General features: G+C 42.1%; 1 protein-coding gene across 5 annotated transcripts in view; it reads left to right on the top strand.

Annotated features, from left to right (window-relative positions):
* smarcc2 (SWI/SNF related BAF chromatin remodeling complex subunit C2) overlaps positions 1 to 14868 on the top strand; it is a 145062-nt gene that overhangs the window by 69053 nt on the left and 61141 nt on the right. For 4 of the 5 annotated variants that reach the window (XM_080218060.1, XM_080218059.1, XM_080218062.1 and 1 more), the window contains exon 11: positions 8971 to 9101. In XM_080218060.1, the coding sequence (XP_080074186.1) occupies positions 8971 to 9101 (131 nt within the window). The remainder of the gene's footprint in view (positions 1 to 8970; positions 9102 to 14868) is intronic. The other variant, XM_080218061.1, reaches the window with a different exon arrangement.

The following is a 14868-nucleotide window of genomic DNA, read 5'->3' as shown; positions in this document are numbered from 1 at the left end:
ACCACATTGTTTCTGGATGCTGACCTTGACCACTATAGCCACAGCTAGGCAGGTTTGCAAATGACCGTCTGTTCAGGTGCTGGTCCCAAAAGACTCAACGTTGGCAAAACCATCCTGGGCGATATTACACCAAACAGTCAGGATCTGCAGATCTACTTCTGGAAAAAAAGAGGAGAAAAATAATCTTCAGTACTGGGGAGAAGATTAGGAATAATTTGCAACATAACTAACTGGGAATAAGTAAAAGAGATGTTGGGAAGGGACAAACAAAAGGTGGCTGGAAAGTGGTATGGAAGTAGTGTTACAGATATGTCTGAGGGATCTCACTTTTGGCAGCAATGAGATGTGTAACATTTTGACCTTGACCAATATTGCTCCAATAAATTTGGTCTATTACAAAGATGAAGGGATATGCAGCCAAGCCATTTTAACTATCAGATCCCATAGTCCAGGTTCCAGGCTATGACAAGAGAGTCTCCAGCACATCATCTTAAATTGAATAGTTTTTGCGTTTGGTAAAAGCCAAAGGCACAAGTTAGTTGCTTGATTGTGGCAAGTGGTCTACGGGAGCTTTAGCACAGAAGCGGCTCAGTGATCTCTGAATCTCAACCTATTCAAACTGGAGGAATAGGAATATTAGGAAAGGCTGCAGTATGCGCTGCACTCCATTCTTCAATGCAGCCTCCACACAAGAAAAAACTGGAGTTTGATTAGGCTGTTGCCTGGCACACAGGCACAATACCTGATGTTGGCAATCAATGGTAACTTGAGCTCTGGCATCCTTTCACACCCCTTGATCATTCTGACAGTTTGTTTTTCCCAGCTTGCATTGCTGTTCGATTAAAGGTTTCAGTCTCTCCTTGCCAGTAGGTTAGTTTCATTTTCTCAGTTTAGGTGCTTCATTCTATTTCAAAAAGAGCTATTCTCCATTTTCCTTCTTTTTCAGGTTTATTAGGGTGTCAGCACTGGCCTACGAACCTCTAGAGCAAGTAGAAGCTGCCCTAATTACACTGGGGGATGAATCAAATCTAAGCTGCTCATTTGTTCACAGGATCCACTCTCAGCAGTGATGTTTGTAGGTCGTGTGGCAGCAATCTTTAATGAATCACAGGCGGTAATAAGGCTGTTGTAAAGCAGAAAGGACAAAATTTCACTGAGGAATACCATTGGAATTTTTAACATTCAGGGCAGATCAGAATCCCACCCACACCCTCACTACCTGAGCTGCTGGTTGCTAGATCCAGCTGCTGACAGTGACACATGCGATATTGACTGCATTAAAACAAACAACCTGCCTTGGCAGTTGGAGCAAGAGATCAACATTAACCTCGCCAAAGGCTTTAATTACTACAAAAATTGTAGTCATTCGTTTAAGATCTCGCCAAGTGTGGAAGATGTGCGCAAAATTGCCTGAACAGGGTTGGTTTCTCAATTGCATCTTGCAATATAAACAGTCGCTAAAGTGGACCGTTGTCTCTTCCTCAGTTTTATCACTGCCCTGTATCAGATACAGGCCATCGTGCTGCAGCAGTAAGCATCAGTTCAGGTCTTGAACTCAGGCGCAATCTGTGGCTTTTAGTCTGTCACTTTGGGAAATGGGTGGCTTCATTCCAGAGGCACACCCTCAAGGTTTTGCTCGCTAATCCAGTCAGAGCATTGTTGGTGCTGTCTGCTGGGATTGGCAAGTGGTAACTATTCCGCTCCAAGCAGGAGACAATAGACTTCTGATTCAGATATTGGATAGCTCCTGGAAGCGTAGTTCCCACATGGTACAGTAGACTGAAATATTCCACATTTAGCATAGGAAAGCTGAGCATTTGGTCACATCCACATTCCGGATGGTAGCTTTTTCTTAGCAAGTACATTTTTTTCTTCTCTTGCACATGAACAATTGCTTCTTTCCATTCCTCTTTTACTCTTCTTCTCTCTACACCCTCTATTTCCCTTCTCCCCTCTATTTAAAACAATTTTCTTCGTTCAAGGAAGCCAGGCCAACACTGGTAGCTACAGTATCAAATGAACAACCTGCCACTTTCAGAAACAGTCACTTTTTTGGGAGGTCAGGTGTCACAAATTGCCAAAGTAATTGCTTAAATTCAGGGCTACTATCCTTGCTACAAACCTGGCTAACGGTACATTCATTGCAGACTTTAACGGCTCTTATATTACCGCTTAAGAGTTGTTTTGCTTCAGATGCGCACAAATAAAATAAATGCTCCTGCAACTGCTTTGACAATTTCTCATGCTTTACAAAATATCCCAACACTTAACGATGGAAACATATCATTATTGCACAAACATGGAACGCCAAAAGTCATGGGGAGGGGAAGGCAAGCTGAAAAAAAAAGCAAATGCCAAGACAGGTACCAAGCTCCAGGCTCCTGAGAGCGGGTAGGCTTGTGGACTATTTCCAAGAGCAGCTGGGAAATTTTCTGGGTAAGTTTAAAGATATTTTTTGGTGTCAATTTCTTTATTTTTTATTTGTTGTTTCCCAAGCCGTAGATGTGTACTGTGACCCTTGGGTTATTGGTAAGCAAGATGGCAACCAAACACGTGTTCAAAAATCTCTTGATTGCATTTGATCTCCTTGCTCATTGTGCTTCTGGTAGCTGTTGACTGCTGGTTCCGATCTTGTTGCTTTTGTAACTGCTGACCGCTTGCTCATTTGCAGGTTAGTCTCCACTGCCATTGATTCAATTTTAATGAATGTGATATTTCAACTTGTCCAATGCTAATGTGACTTACACTTTGCATGTGTGATGCTTCAATTCATAAGGATGCACACTGGAGGCAGCACTTGGGGTCATGAGAACGTGAGACCAAAAAATGACTCATATCCTCAATAATTTATTTCCCACCATGAATTTCAGGGAGAACCACAGGCAACCTTCTTAACAGAAGTGTTTTCTAGGAAAATGAGGATGGGGAGTGCTACAAATAAGGACGAATAAGCTGAACACAAAGGACACATGCCCAACCTAGCTATGTTGCACCCAAGCGTACTTATGAAAATAGTTAAGAGTGCCCAAGCATTGCGGAAGGGCAGCGGTAACACCGATGTATAAATATAATAGACAGAGCTGGAAAATACAAATCCAGTGGACCTGATGTGTTTAGTATTTAACGTTAAAAAGATGAACAGTGAAACGGGAAGTCTGCATGGCTGTCTGGGAGAGCCTGTCAAACCTAATAGTTGCCATTTTAGGAGATAAAATGGATAAAGAGAACACCCTGGGTGTTAGATATTCACGTTTTAACAATGCTTTTCGGCAGTCAGAGGGAGACGTTCTGGCATGGATCAGAATTATTTCAAAGAAGCACAATAAAGGAAAGATTTATGTGGAGCATCATGAATGTGGAGGAAATGTCAGCAAAACTGAGTGGAGATTGGTGCTTAATGCTTATTTACAACATGCACTCACTTGCCCGTACCTTTAGTGTATACCCTAAACTCTCCTGTACTGTTAATATCACTATACTGTAACCCATACTGTTAATATTTCCCAAATCTAGTGTTGACCTTTTCCTTATTCCCTGTTATTGGAATATTTTCATTGTTTTTATTGACTCAGCGGCTGAAGGCACTGGATACTGCAAAGATTATGGGACCTAACAGTATTCTGGTGATAGTACTGAAGACTTGTGCTCCAGAACTTGCTGCATCCCTAGTTACAACACTGGCATCTACCCAAATATGTCAAACATTGTGCAGATATGTCTTGTATACACACAACAGGACAGATCCAATCCAGCCAATTACTACCCCATCAGTCCACTCTCAATCATCAGTAAAGTGATGGAAGGGGTTGTCAACAGCACTATCAAGTGGCACTTACTCAGCAATAACCTGCTCAGTGATGCCCAGTTTGGGTTCTGCCAGGGTCACTTGTTTCTTCAGAAGGAACTCTTCAAAATGCAGCTAATGAAAATACAATAAAACTTACTCCAACTTATAAAGCAAAGAAAGAGTTTAATAAAGAAACACCATTACTCCAAACTTGGGGCCTCATCCTAGGCCAGTCCAAGCTCCCACCAATTCCACACATTTCCTTATTTATAGTGAATCAGCTGGTCAGCTGACTATTACATCACTAATTGGTTCCATGGTTTACTGGGTCAGCTGACCCTCATCTTGTTCCCATTGGTCACATTTCATCCACTACAAAGTTGTCACTGGTTACATCCTAACACACTCAGCTCCTGACCTCATTACAGCCTTGGTTCAAACATGGACAAAAGAACTGAACTCCAGAGGTGAGGTGAGAGTGACAGCCCTTGACCTCAAGGCCATGTTTTACTAATATGGCATTAAAGACCCCTAGCAAAGCTGGGGTCAATGTGAATCAGAGGGAAAGGTCTCCGCTGGTTGGAGTCGTACCTGACACACAGGAAGATGGGTGTGGTGGTTGGAGGTCAATCGTCTTGACTCCAGGACATTCCTCAGGGTTTAGTGTCCGAGGTCCAACCGTGTCAGCTGCTTCATCAGTGACCTTGCCTCCATCATAAGGTCAGAAGTGGGGATGTTCGCCGATGGTTGCACAATGTTCAGCACCATTCGCGACTTCTCAGACACTGAAACAGTCCATGTTCAAATTCAGCAAGACCTGGACAATATCCAGGCTTGTGCTGACTAGTGGCAAATAACATTTGTGCCACACCAGTGCCAGGCAATAACCATGTCCAACAAGAGAGAATCTAACAACCATCCCTCAAGATTCAATGGCATCGCCATTACTGAATTCCCCACTATTAATATCCTGAGGGTTATCATTGACCAGAAACTGAACCAAACTAGTCATATAAACATGGTGGCTACCAATCTTGCAGAGAGTAACTTACTTCCTTACTCCCCAGAGCCTATCCACCATCTACAAGGCACAAGTCAGGACTGTGTTGGAATACTCTCCACTTATCTGGATGAGTGCAGTCCAACAACACTCGAAGCTTGACACCATCCAAGACAAAGCAGTCCACTTGATTGGTACCCCTTCCACAAACATTGACTCCCTCGACCACTGATGTACAGTGGCAACCATGTGTACCATCTACAAGATGCACTGCAGGAACTCACTGAGGTCCCTTAGGCAGCACCTTCCAAACCCATGACCACTATCTAGAAGGACAAGGATAAGAGCAGCAGAACACCACCTGGAGGTTCTCTTCAACCACCTCCACACACACACACACACACCACACACGCACACACACACAGACAATTCTCCCCACCACCACCACCATCCTGACTTGGAAATATTTCCCTGTTCCTTCACTGTCACTGGGTCAAAATCCCAGAACTCCCTCCCGAACAGCACTGTGGGTGTACTTACACTCAGGGACTGCAGTGATTCAAAAAGACAGCTCACCACCATCTTCTCAAGGGGCAACTAGGTATGGGCAATAAACATTGGCCTAACCAGCAACACTCACATTCCATAAATGAAGTTTTAAAAAAAGCTCTGAATTAATCTGGAAAATTTATCATATCCTTAATAAATCCTGAATATATTTATTACTGTGCACCAGAAGCTTAAATTTCCGATATTCTGTTGTGAGTGGATGACCCTTGTTCACTATTAGTTATTTTGAGAATTGGAGCAGGTTTCTGGTGAGCACTGTAGAATTACGGTCCCCCTGCATATAAAACAAGATAATGTCAGACTTTTCTGGCTAAAATTCATGTCAAATTTATTTGTGGGGAATCCAGTTATATAAAGTGATACAACAAGTGTCTGACAATATATTTGATTTGACCAATAAGTAAACTTTTTAAAACAAATAATGGAATCTAATATTATTGGTTTCTTTCAAAATCTTTGAACTGAATATCTCATTAACGTTATGTTGGTATTTAGCTGCAGCCGGTCCATCTCAGTTTCAGAGCACAGAAACAGACAGGCAAATATACTGGCGTTATCTTGTTTTGCATGCAGGGAGACCATAGGTGGAATTTTTGCGTCCTGTCCGCCACAGGAATTGTATTGGGCAGGACAGGACTATGCTAAGGTCCGTTGACCTCAGCCGGGATTTTCTGGTCTTGGGGTGAGCGCAGAAAATCCCACCCCATAAGTCTGCAGTGCTCATTAGAAACTTGCTCCAATTCTTTGATATTAAATGTGTTAGTACAGTCTCACCAGCTCAGAGGTGCTCATCTTTAAGTTATTAATCAGCACTGGAAGGCTTTTAAACATTGATCCCCATGCAGTATACTCTTGAGTAGCCAGCCTCACGTGTGTGGAGTCCATCTCTGACTGAATTTGGCCAAATTCTCATTCCTGTCTTTAGTTCCTCTCTGATTTGTTGTTGGAATCACTCATTAATACGTTGCAAAGTCCCCGTAATCCTCCTTATCACTTCAAGCAGTCCTTCTCCAATCTGTTCACTTGTTCTGGTGGTCCATAGTACGTTGGGATTAATAATTATCTGACCTAACCAATTTTTGTTCTGACCATATTTCCAATATATCGCAATTGAATTATAACAGCAATATAATCCCTTATCCCATCTAACACTATCATTTCTCTTTCGGTCACTGAAGTATCATCCCTTACTACTACTTCTGCTCGTCCCTCCCTTTCTGTGCTTGCAGTAATATTCTTCATCAGTAGAGCAACTTTCTGCCAAATTTCCATTCTAAGTGTAACATTGGAATGCATTTCATACCCTCTCAATTCCAACTCTTAGACCATTCACTGCTGTTAACCATGTTTCTGAAATGATACTACATGTATTCTCACTAGTTACCTCCATTACTTTATTCCTGATGCCTTTTGTTTGTATGATTTAAATTTGTCTCTCTAACACTCCTTTCCTTATTTAACCTCACTGCCCTGTTGTACATTATCTTTTCATTTTCTCTTTTTATCTCTCCCACTGCCTTATTTGTTCCAATTTTCTTCCATTGTTTATTTACCCAGTGCTAGGATATGGCAAGCAAGCCAGTTTGAGTACAGTACATTTTACATTTTTGCTGCCCCAGAACTGTTCCATTGACTAAAATGTGGAACTCTTCCTTAACACCAATTTGTCCAACTCAGGCTGCCAGTAATAATTTTGAAATTACTACCCCAGAACCTACCTACCTCAAGCACTCTCTGAAAGACTACCATCTCATTTAATAATGTCATTGGCTTTTTGTGGCTGTATAGTCACATTTTTAAGATGTTTACCTTTATGTCCTTTTTGAGATACATCTCATTCAGGCCTTCCAGTTACAACTGCAAGTCTAGCTTTCTGACCCCATATTTTGGAATGTTCCACGTCATTAATAAGTACCTGTTTTCCTTGTTTGTGTGGCTCTTTTCCCTATGGGTAACCTCCCACCTGAACGTTTCCTTGATTGCCCACCCTTGTGTCTTATCTTATCGAGGACTGTGTTAAGGTCTATACCTGCAGCATTTTGTTCCAGCTCTCACTACCCCTCCTCTTGGCACCGTAGATTTAAGCTCTACCCCATCGAAGGCCACTCTGTGGAACGAGATGTGTGGTGGAGCGTAGCCAGCTGGCAGGACATTCACTCCCGACAATTTCATCCAAACATTTGCCCATTTAGTGTGCTTTCCGCAGCCCTAACCCGCATGTCTGCATGGGCTTCCTCCAGGTAATCCAGTTTTCTCTCACGATCCAAAGATGTGCATGTTAGGTGGATTGGCTATGCTAAATTGCCCCTTAGTGTCCAAGGATGTGTAGGTTAAATGAATTGGCCATGCTAAATTGCCCCTTAGTGTCAACGGTGTGCAGGTTAGGTGAATTGGCCATGCTAAATTGCCCCTTAGTGTTCAAGGATTAAATGAATTGGCCATGCTAAATTGCCCCTTAGTGTCCAAGGATTAAATGAATTGGCCATGCTAAATTGCCCCTTAGTGTCCAAGGATTAAATGAATTGGCCATGCTAAATTGCCCCTTAGTGTCCAACGGTGTGCAGGTTAGGTGAATTGGCCATGCTAAATTGCCCCTGAGTGTTCAAAGATGTATAGCTTAGGTGGATTGGCCATGCTGAGTTGTCCATCTGTGTCCAAAGATGTGTAGGTTAGGTGGATTGGCCATGCTAAATTGTCCCTTAATTTCCCAAGATGTGTAGCTTAGGTGGATTGGCCATGCTGAATTGTCCATCTGTGTCCAAAGATGTGTAGGTTAGGTGGATTGGCCATGGTAAATGCGTGGGGTTATGAGGATAGGGCAGGCCTCGGTGGGATGTTCGTTTGGAGAGTCAGTGCAGAGTCAATGGACCGAATGGCCTCCTTCTGCATTGTATGGTTCTATCGTAATTCTTCAAATTAGCCCTAAATGTGATCTGCAAGACAAGTTCACTGCATTTATGGAGATGCTTTAACCTCCGGAAGAAACTGAATTTATTGTTAAAGAATGAATGTAGGCTTTGAACTTTGGATCCTTTCCATCTCCTTATTTCTGTCATGGTATAGCCGGAATTCTGATCTTTTCAGCATTGTTATCTAGAGTTATTCACATCCCACGGGAACTAATATTGGCGTAAATTTGTGGCACTGAAAATTGTGCAGGATCTGTTGGAGCGTTCAGAGTCGTTGAACTCTCCTTGTTCTAGCTGCATTGTATTTATGGCCTATATTAAACTGAAGTGAAATTTGCGCATAGCTTCGCAGCAGCCCAACTACAGCCTAATGGTAAGATAGCAAAGTGGGGAGGCAGGTTGTTTCAGCTACTTGGAATTTGGGTACAACTTGAAATGCTTGCTCACCTGTTTCCAGCATTACATATTTTGATTGGGGTCTCAGATAACAGAAATCCTCTTCTGCATCATTACAGCACAAGATTGGTTGAATGTAAAATAAAAAAAAGCTCTTGATGGAGTGACAGCACTGGTATCTGGAGCATTTTCCACATGATTTTCCACTCAGTGAATGTAGCTGTGAGCGATAGAATTTCTGACTACATAAAGAAAGAGTTAGAATGTTGTACTCTTGAGCGGATGACCGCATTGCACCTTGTTTTAAGACGCAGTCCTGCCACACCATATGCCAAGTCAAAGCGAGGACATCGAGAGGAGGACCAAGAGGACCTGACCAAGGACATGGATGAACCTTCCCCTGTCCCCAACGTAGAAGAGGTCACACTACCGAAAAGTGGTAATAAGTTTTTCTCGTTTAATGCTTTTAGCCAGTTTGAATTGATGTTGACCTATTGTACATGATACAATGGACATTTGTTGAATTGCAAGTAGATTGGAACTGTTTAAAGTTTATCTTATTCGAATTATCCCAGGGACTAGCCACTTCCATCTCTCCAGTGGAAATGGGATTTAGTTTCTGACACCAAAACTGAATGGCTAGTCTTCAACCTCTTGCACTGCCCAACGGCCATCCAATATGTCTTAAGATTGTATTTCTGCTCTGCTGTGCTGCAGTGACCGGGTGAAGGACAGAGTCAGTTATTACTTTCAAATGTAAATCATAGAACCTTAACACCCTGCTCATTGTATACTGCCCTGTTAGTATTGACTGCACAGTGTGCTGTGGTGTAACAGTTTTAGATTTTGTAAAAAATTTAACAAGTGAACTGTCAAACAATGCTGACTTTGGGAGAGCATTTTTGATTTCTGAAGGGTTTCATTATCATGCGAGTATTTCAGGCGTCGATTCTGTCTCTTGTAGAGGTTTCTCAATAGCAGCTGTGTATTACACTCATGACGAAACACATTCACGTCACTAGATTTTGTGCTCAGGGTCAGGTAATCTCTGGACTAGAGAAATAAATTGGGTTAAGATCAGAAATAAAACCAAGTCTAGTGAAATCCTGTTTGATTCAATGTAGTGAGAAGTTGCTGAAAGCCGAATGGGCATCCCACTGGCTAGTACAGGCATCACTGAATGTGAAAGGAGATTGTGTTTTGAAGGCTATACCTAACTTCTGAAGGGAAGGTGGAGGTGGGACGATGGTCCACACCTTCAAACACCAGCATGGAGCAGTCATGCCAAATGGCCTGTTTATGTGCTGTACATTCTATATATGTCGTGGGAAGGAGCTTGCCACCATAAACCTAAAAGGTAGGTTAGTAGGTTCAACCTTAAAGGAGAGAGCAATCAGTACAAAGTACTACCAGTTATAAAGCTCTTACTCAGAGAGTGGTTGGGGTGTGGAATACACTGCCTGCTTTGCTAGTGGAGTTGGACACTTTAGGAACTTTCAAGCGGTTATTGGATAGGCACATGGAGCACACCAGAATGGAGTGGGATAGCTTGGCACAACATCGAGGGCTGAAGGGCCTGTACTGTTCTATGTCCTATACATAGCCGCAGTTCACCTTGGGATGTAATATGACCTTGATTATTCATAGCTGGTCAGTTGTAATGGAGGTAGCAGCTCCACCTGTAAGGTGAGTGTGTCCCTGGATGCCAACCCAGTATTCAGCAGCAGGCATTCTGCTTTCCATTCACTGGGGTTGTCTGGAGTCAGGTCCGAATCTATAACAACTTATCTTTATAACAATCTGTATTCTAGCCTTTAGATGCCAAAGCATTCAATTTGACCTTCTGACAAGAGGCAGCAATGCTGTTACTGCTACAACAAACTGATGTTTCTAAATTAATGTTTCTAAATAAATTTTTCAAATTTATTTCAACATCATAGCAAAATACTGCAGGTTCTGGAAATCTGAAATAAAAACATAGAAACAGTAACACAAAGAGGAGGCAATGGTCTAGAGGTATTATCGCTGGATTATTAATCCAGAAACCCAGACAATGGCCTGGGGACCTGGGTTTGAATCCTGCCATGGCAGATGGTGGAATTTAAGTTCAAGAAAAAGATATCAGGAATTAAGAATCTGCTGATGACCATGAAACCTTTGTTGGAAAAACTCATGGTTCGCTAATGTCCTTTAGGGACGGAAATCTGCCATCCTTATTTGGCTTGGCCCACATGTGACTCCAGAGCCACAGCAACGTGGTTGACTTGCAACTGCCCTCGGGGAACTAGGGATAAGCAATAAGTGCTGGCCAGCCAGTGACGTTCATGTCCCACAACTGAGCTTTCAAAAAAGCAGCACTTAGGGAGAGTGAAGCACATTTCAGAATGATTGCCTTTCACCAGAACATGAAGAAGTTAGAGATGTACCAATATCACAAGTTTGTTCATTGCATGTTCACTGTTTTGACTCCATAAGTGGACTGGTAGTTCTCTCGCTCAGCAATATTGATTGTCCATTCTGACTGGCAGGTCCTGGGAACACTCCAGTATTATCAAGGCCTAGATATTGCTGTTTCAATACTTTCTGTACAGTGGTGTGTCTTGCAGCATGTAGATGACTGTTGAACCCTCAGTCACTATTTGGATAAAATTACCATGAACGTGCAGAATTAATTAAACGCCAGTTCATCTTTTCCCCTATTGTTAGAACATTCTCACAGACATAAACACAGGAACTTTGTGTTTTCAACTAAATTTGAATTAATTTGCTGCTGAAAAGCCAGTCAGAGTGCCCCTTCAATAATGGTGCTAAGGCTGGTCTAAATAAGGGATAGTAGCCAGTTCTGAAATGGATTGCGTTATTTCATGTGAATATAGGAGGAGACCACAAGACCTGCAAAACCCCCTTCATAGGAGAACTCAGGCTGCTTGCAGCGGACTGAGTGGGGATCTGATGAAATCAGGGCAAAGGGCCAACCTTTACCCAAGTTGTGGGTAGATCAGGATTGAGAGGCAATCGGGCAGGAGAAAGTGGTGCAACCTATCACCAGTCCAGGAGTGTGTCTGGAACAAGGTGTCCTCAGGAAAAAAACAGTTTAATAGCGAGGTTGACCGTGATATCCTGAGACTATCAAAATAACTGAATAAATGGCTACTTGAATAGTTTCACAAGCTCTGTTGTTAACCTGAGTTAATCCAGTTACAGTAACTGAAGTAATGACAATTGATGGATAAATAGAGTAAGACAATAAAAGAAAAATAGAAGGACGAAGCTGAGGAAGATTGACACTTGCCTTTCTTTATGTATTTGTAAAATGTATTCAGTTGAATTCACCTACCAAGATCCTTTATATTTGTATTAGACCACGCATATGCAGAACATGCTGCAGTCTAAACCCCTCACTATGTGTTAGCCAGTGATTCAGTATACCTTGTTGCTTCCCCTGAAGAAGTTAATACTCTGTGGCACTAACACTCTTAACCTTCTTCAAGAAGTAATGATGCCAACCATATTGCTGAAAAGAGAGACATGTTACCAGAGATTTTCATCTTCTACTCATCTGGACAAACACAAGAATGCCAAATTTCAAATGATCACATCAATTTATACTACAGGAGAAAAGAGGTTGTTGCAAGTCAACTCTGATTGACTGAGGCATTGCCGTGGAGAAAATAACATGGAGCTATCAGCTGCCCAAGCTCCCTGGTAAAAGGCACAAGGTCGGGCATGTTCCTTTTTACAGAAAGTAAATCCTTATTTATGAATACACGTTACTTTTAGCACATGTAAATGGACCACGTTGCAAATTTGATTATCTTAAATTGGTTATTAGTATAGCTATTAACACACTTGGGGTTGTTCAGTAAGTGCTGCCTAATCGTGGAATCACCTCTAATGGGAGACATTTTGTTTAGATGTTGCAAGCTCAGGCAGATTGGATTACGATCTGTACTCTGCTATCATGACCAACCAAAGGAACTTGCTGCTTGTTTTAATCAGCCAGTCATTGTGATTTATAATCTAACTACCTGACGTTACACTGGCAGTGAGATTCATACACCACGTTGCTTAGTTGTGTGGTAGGCAGATTACCTTTTTAGACTGATGGCTGCATCCTGTTAGTAGAAAATACCAATTATGTAGTCACTGCATAGTAACAGTGTGAAATAGCTTGCTTGACCTGTTGTTGAAAGTTTTGAGATTCTTTGCCTTTCCAGTGTAATTTGAGGTAAACAAGGCACTTTTCTGGTCTGATGATGGCAGCCTCTGACCCAATTGTGAATTTGCACAATGCAGAGCGAACAATGATCTGATCAGGATAGCCATTGTCCCACAGGATAGATTTGATGAGCTCTATTTCTGTACCAAGCTTGCAAAGTGAGTAAGTGCTAGGCCCCTATTTAAAGACTGCTGATAAAACCAGTCTTGTAGCACGCGGAGCTATACAAATCCCAAAAAAGCTTCTTGTAGATAGTAGTGGAAAACCCATTAGTGATTTTCTCAACTATCAAGTGAGGAAAGGGAGTGCCTGAAAAGTGAATTTGAGCGCAGATTGCAGTCTATTAAGGTGTGTAAGAAAATCCTTACATGCAGCTGCAGATTTAGAGATTATACATCGGAAATATTGTGCACGGGGGGGTAGAAGGTTATGGCTCATTCCATCAAAAATGTGTTTCTTTTGGAAACCAACAAGAATGTTAGTGTGTGCTAGACTGCGATACCTAGAGGAAATCCGATGGCCACGCCATCTATTAGGACATACGTGGTGTCAAGTGGGCTGTTAGACATTGCTACTATGTAGTGGCATTTTCCACAGACAGGATTTTGCCATCAGCCCAAAGCAGATGTTCTACATACAACACAATTGAACAGTGCCGTGGATGAATTTCAGTGCCAGTTATGTAGGCTAAAAGTCCCAGCAATTGGCTGATCAAATGAGACAGCGTGCTCTCTTGGCTGCTCTTGCAAAACCCAAACCAAAGCGTCAACTGTTAGATGTAATTCCAAAATTGGGCAACACCTGTTGAACAATTCCAAGTGTGCTAATAGCTATGCCAACAACCAGTTTAAGATAATCAGTCAAGTTCGTAATGTTTGCTAGAAGCAGTATACATTTATTGCAGGAATTTATTCCCTTCAAACAGAAGGAACTTGTTCAAGTCTTAAGCATTTTTTGAATTACCCAAGAGTTTGAGGAGCCTATAATTCCTCATTGCTTTCTCCATGGCAACAACTCGGTCAGAGTTGACTTGCAGCCAATCAGCACCTTTTCTCCTGTAGCATATATTATTATTGTTTGAAATTTGGCATTCTTTTGTTTGTCCTGATGAAAAAGCCTCTAACTGCAACTTTCACCAATATTCAAATTCTGGACTCCAAGCAGCACGATGTGAGTTCTTAAAGGGGCTAGGGTGATGAGCAATTTGGCTGAAATAAGCACAAGTTTATCAGTACAACTAACTGTGCTAATGGATGATTAAACTGCATCATAAACAAAGCAGCATCACTGTTCTAAATTTCCCTCGCCGTAGAAATGCCCTAATCCTGGAAATATCAATTTGTTACTCAAGAAAAAGGTAAAGGTGGTGGTTGAAGAGAGATTTCTGCTGAGTAGAGATCTTGTGGTCACAGCTGCTAGCAGATTCTTTACAACTGGCAGCTAGAAAAGGAAATGTGTTCTGACATGAACAGGTGAACCAGGGAGTTGATGTCTTCCAGAATAACGTTCACAGTGATTTGGAGTAGAATTCCAAAATCCATTGCCCAGTTTTACGTTGAACAGCAGGCATCATCAATAGCATCTGCAAGGGGACCTCAAGTATGTAGGAGGCAGTCACAATGCGAGCATCTCTTGTGATGATGCCAAAGCTTTGGGAAATCCACAGTCCATGATGTGACGGCATGCTTGGAGGTACAATCCAGGCAGCTGAGTGAGGGATTTGGAGAGCTTCTTGCAGTGCAATGCTCTGCTGGAAAGAAGCTGTCGTTGATGTGAAGATTTGACTGCCAGTTTGGCCGTTTGACCAGGTCAGGTAATTGCTACCAGTCCCTTTCTAGGAGAAACTGATCCAAGCACAGACACCCCATGACTGAACCAGGCTATTCCTGGCACATCAGCAAGACCATCTGAGCCTACTGTACAGGATTAGATGATCGCAAGGAGATTATCCTTCGTGTTTAACCATTTCAATGAAGTATCATTTCGA

The sequence above is a fragment of the Carcharhinus amblyrhynchos genome, chromosome X (assembly GCF_965287045.1).
Source record: "Carcharhinus amblyrhynchos chromosome X, sCarAmb.v2.hapA, whole genome shotgun sequence".
Lineage (NCBI taxonomy): Eukaryota > Metazoa > Chordata > Chondrichthyes > Carcharhiniformes > Carcharhinidae > Carcharhinus > Carcharhinus amblyrhynchos.
This window is presented reverse-complemented; position numbering and strand designations above follow the sequence as displayed.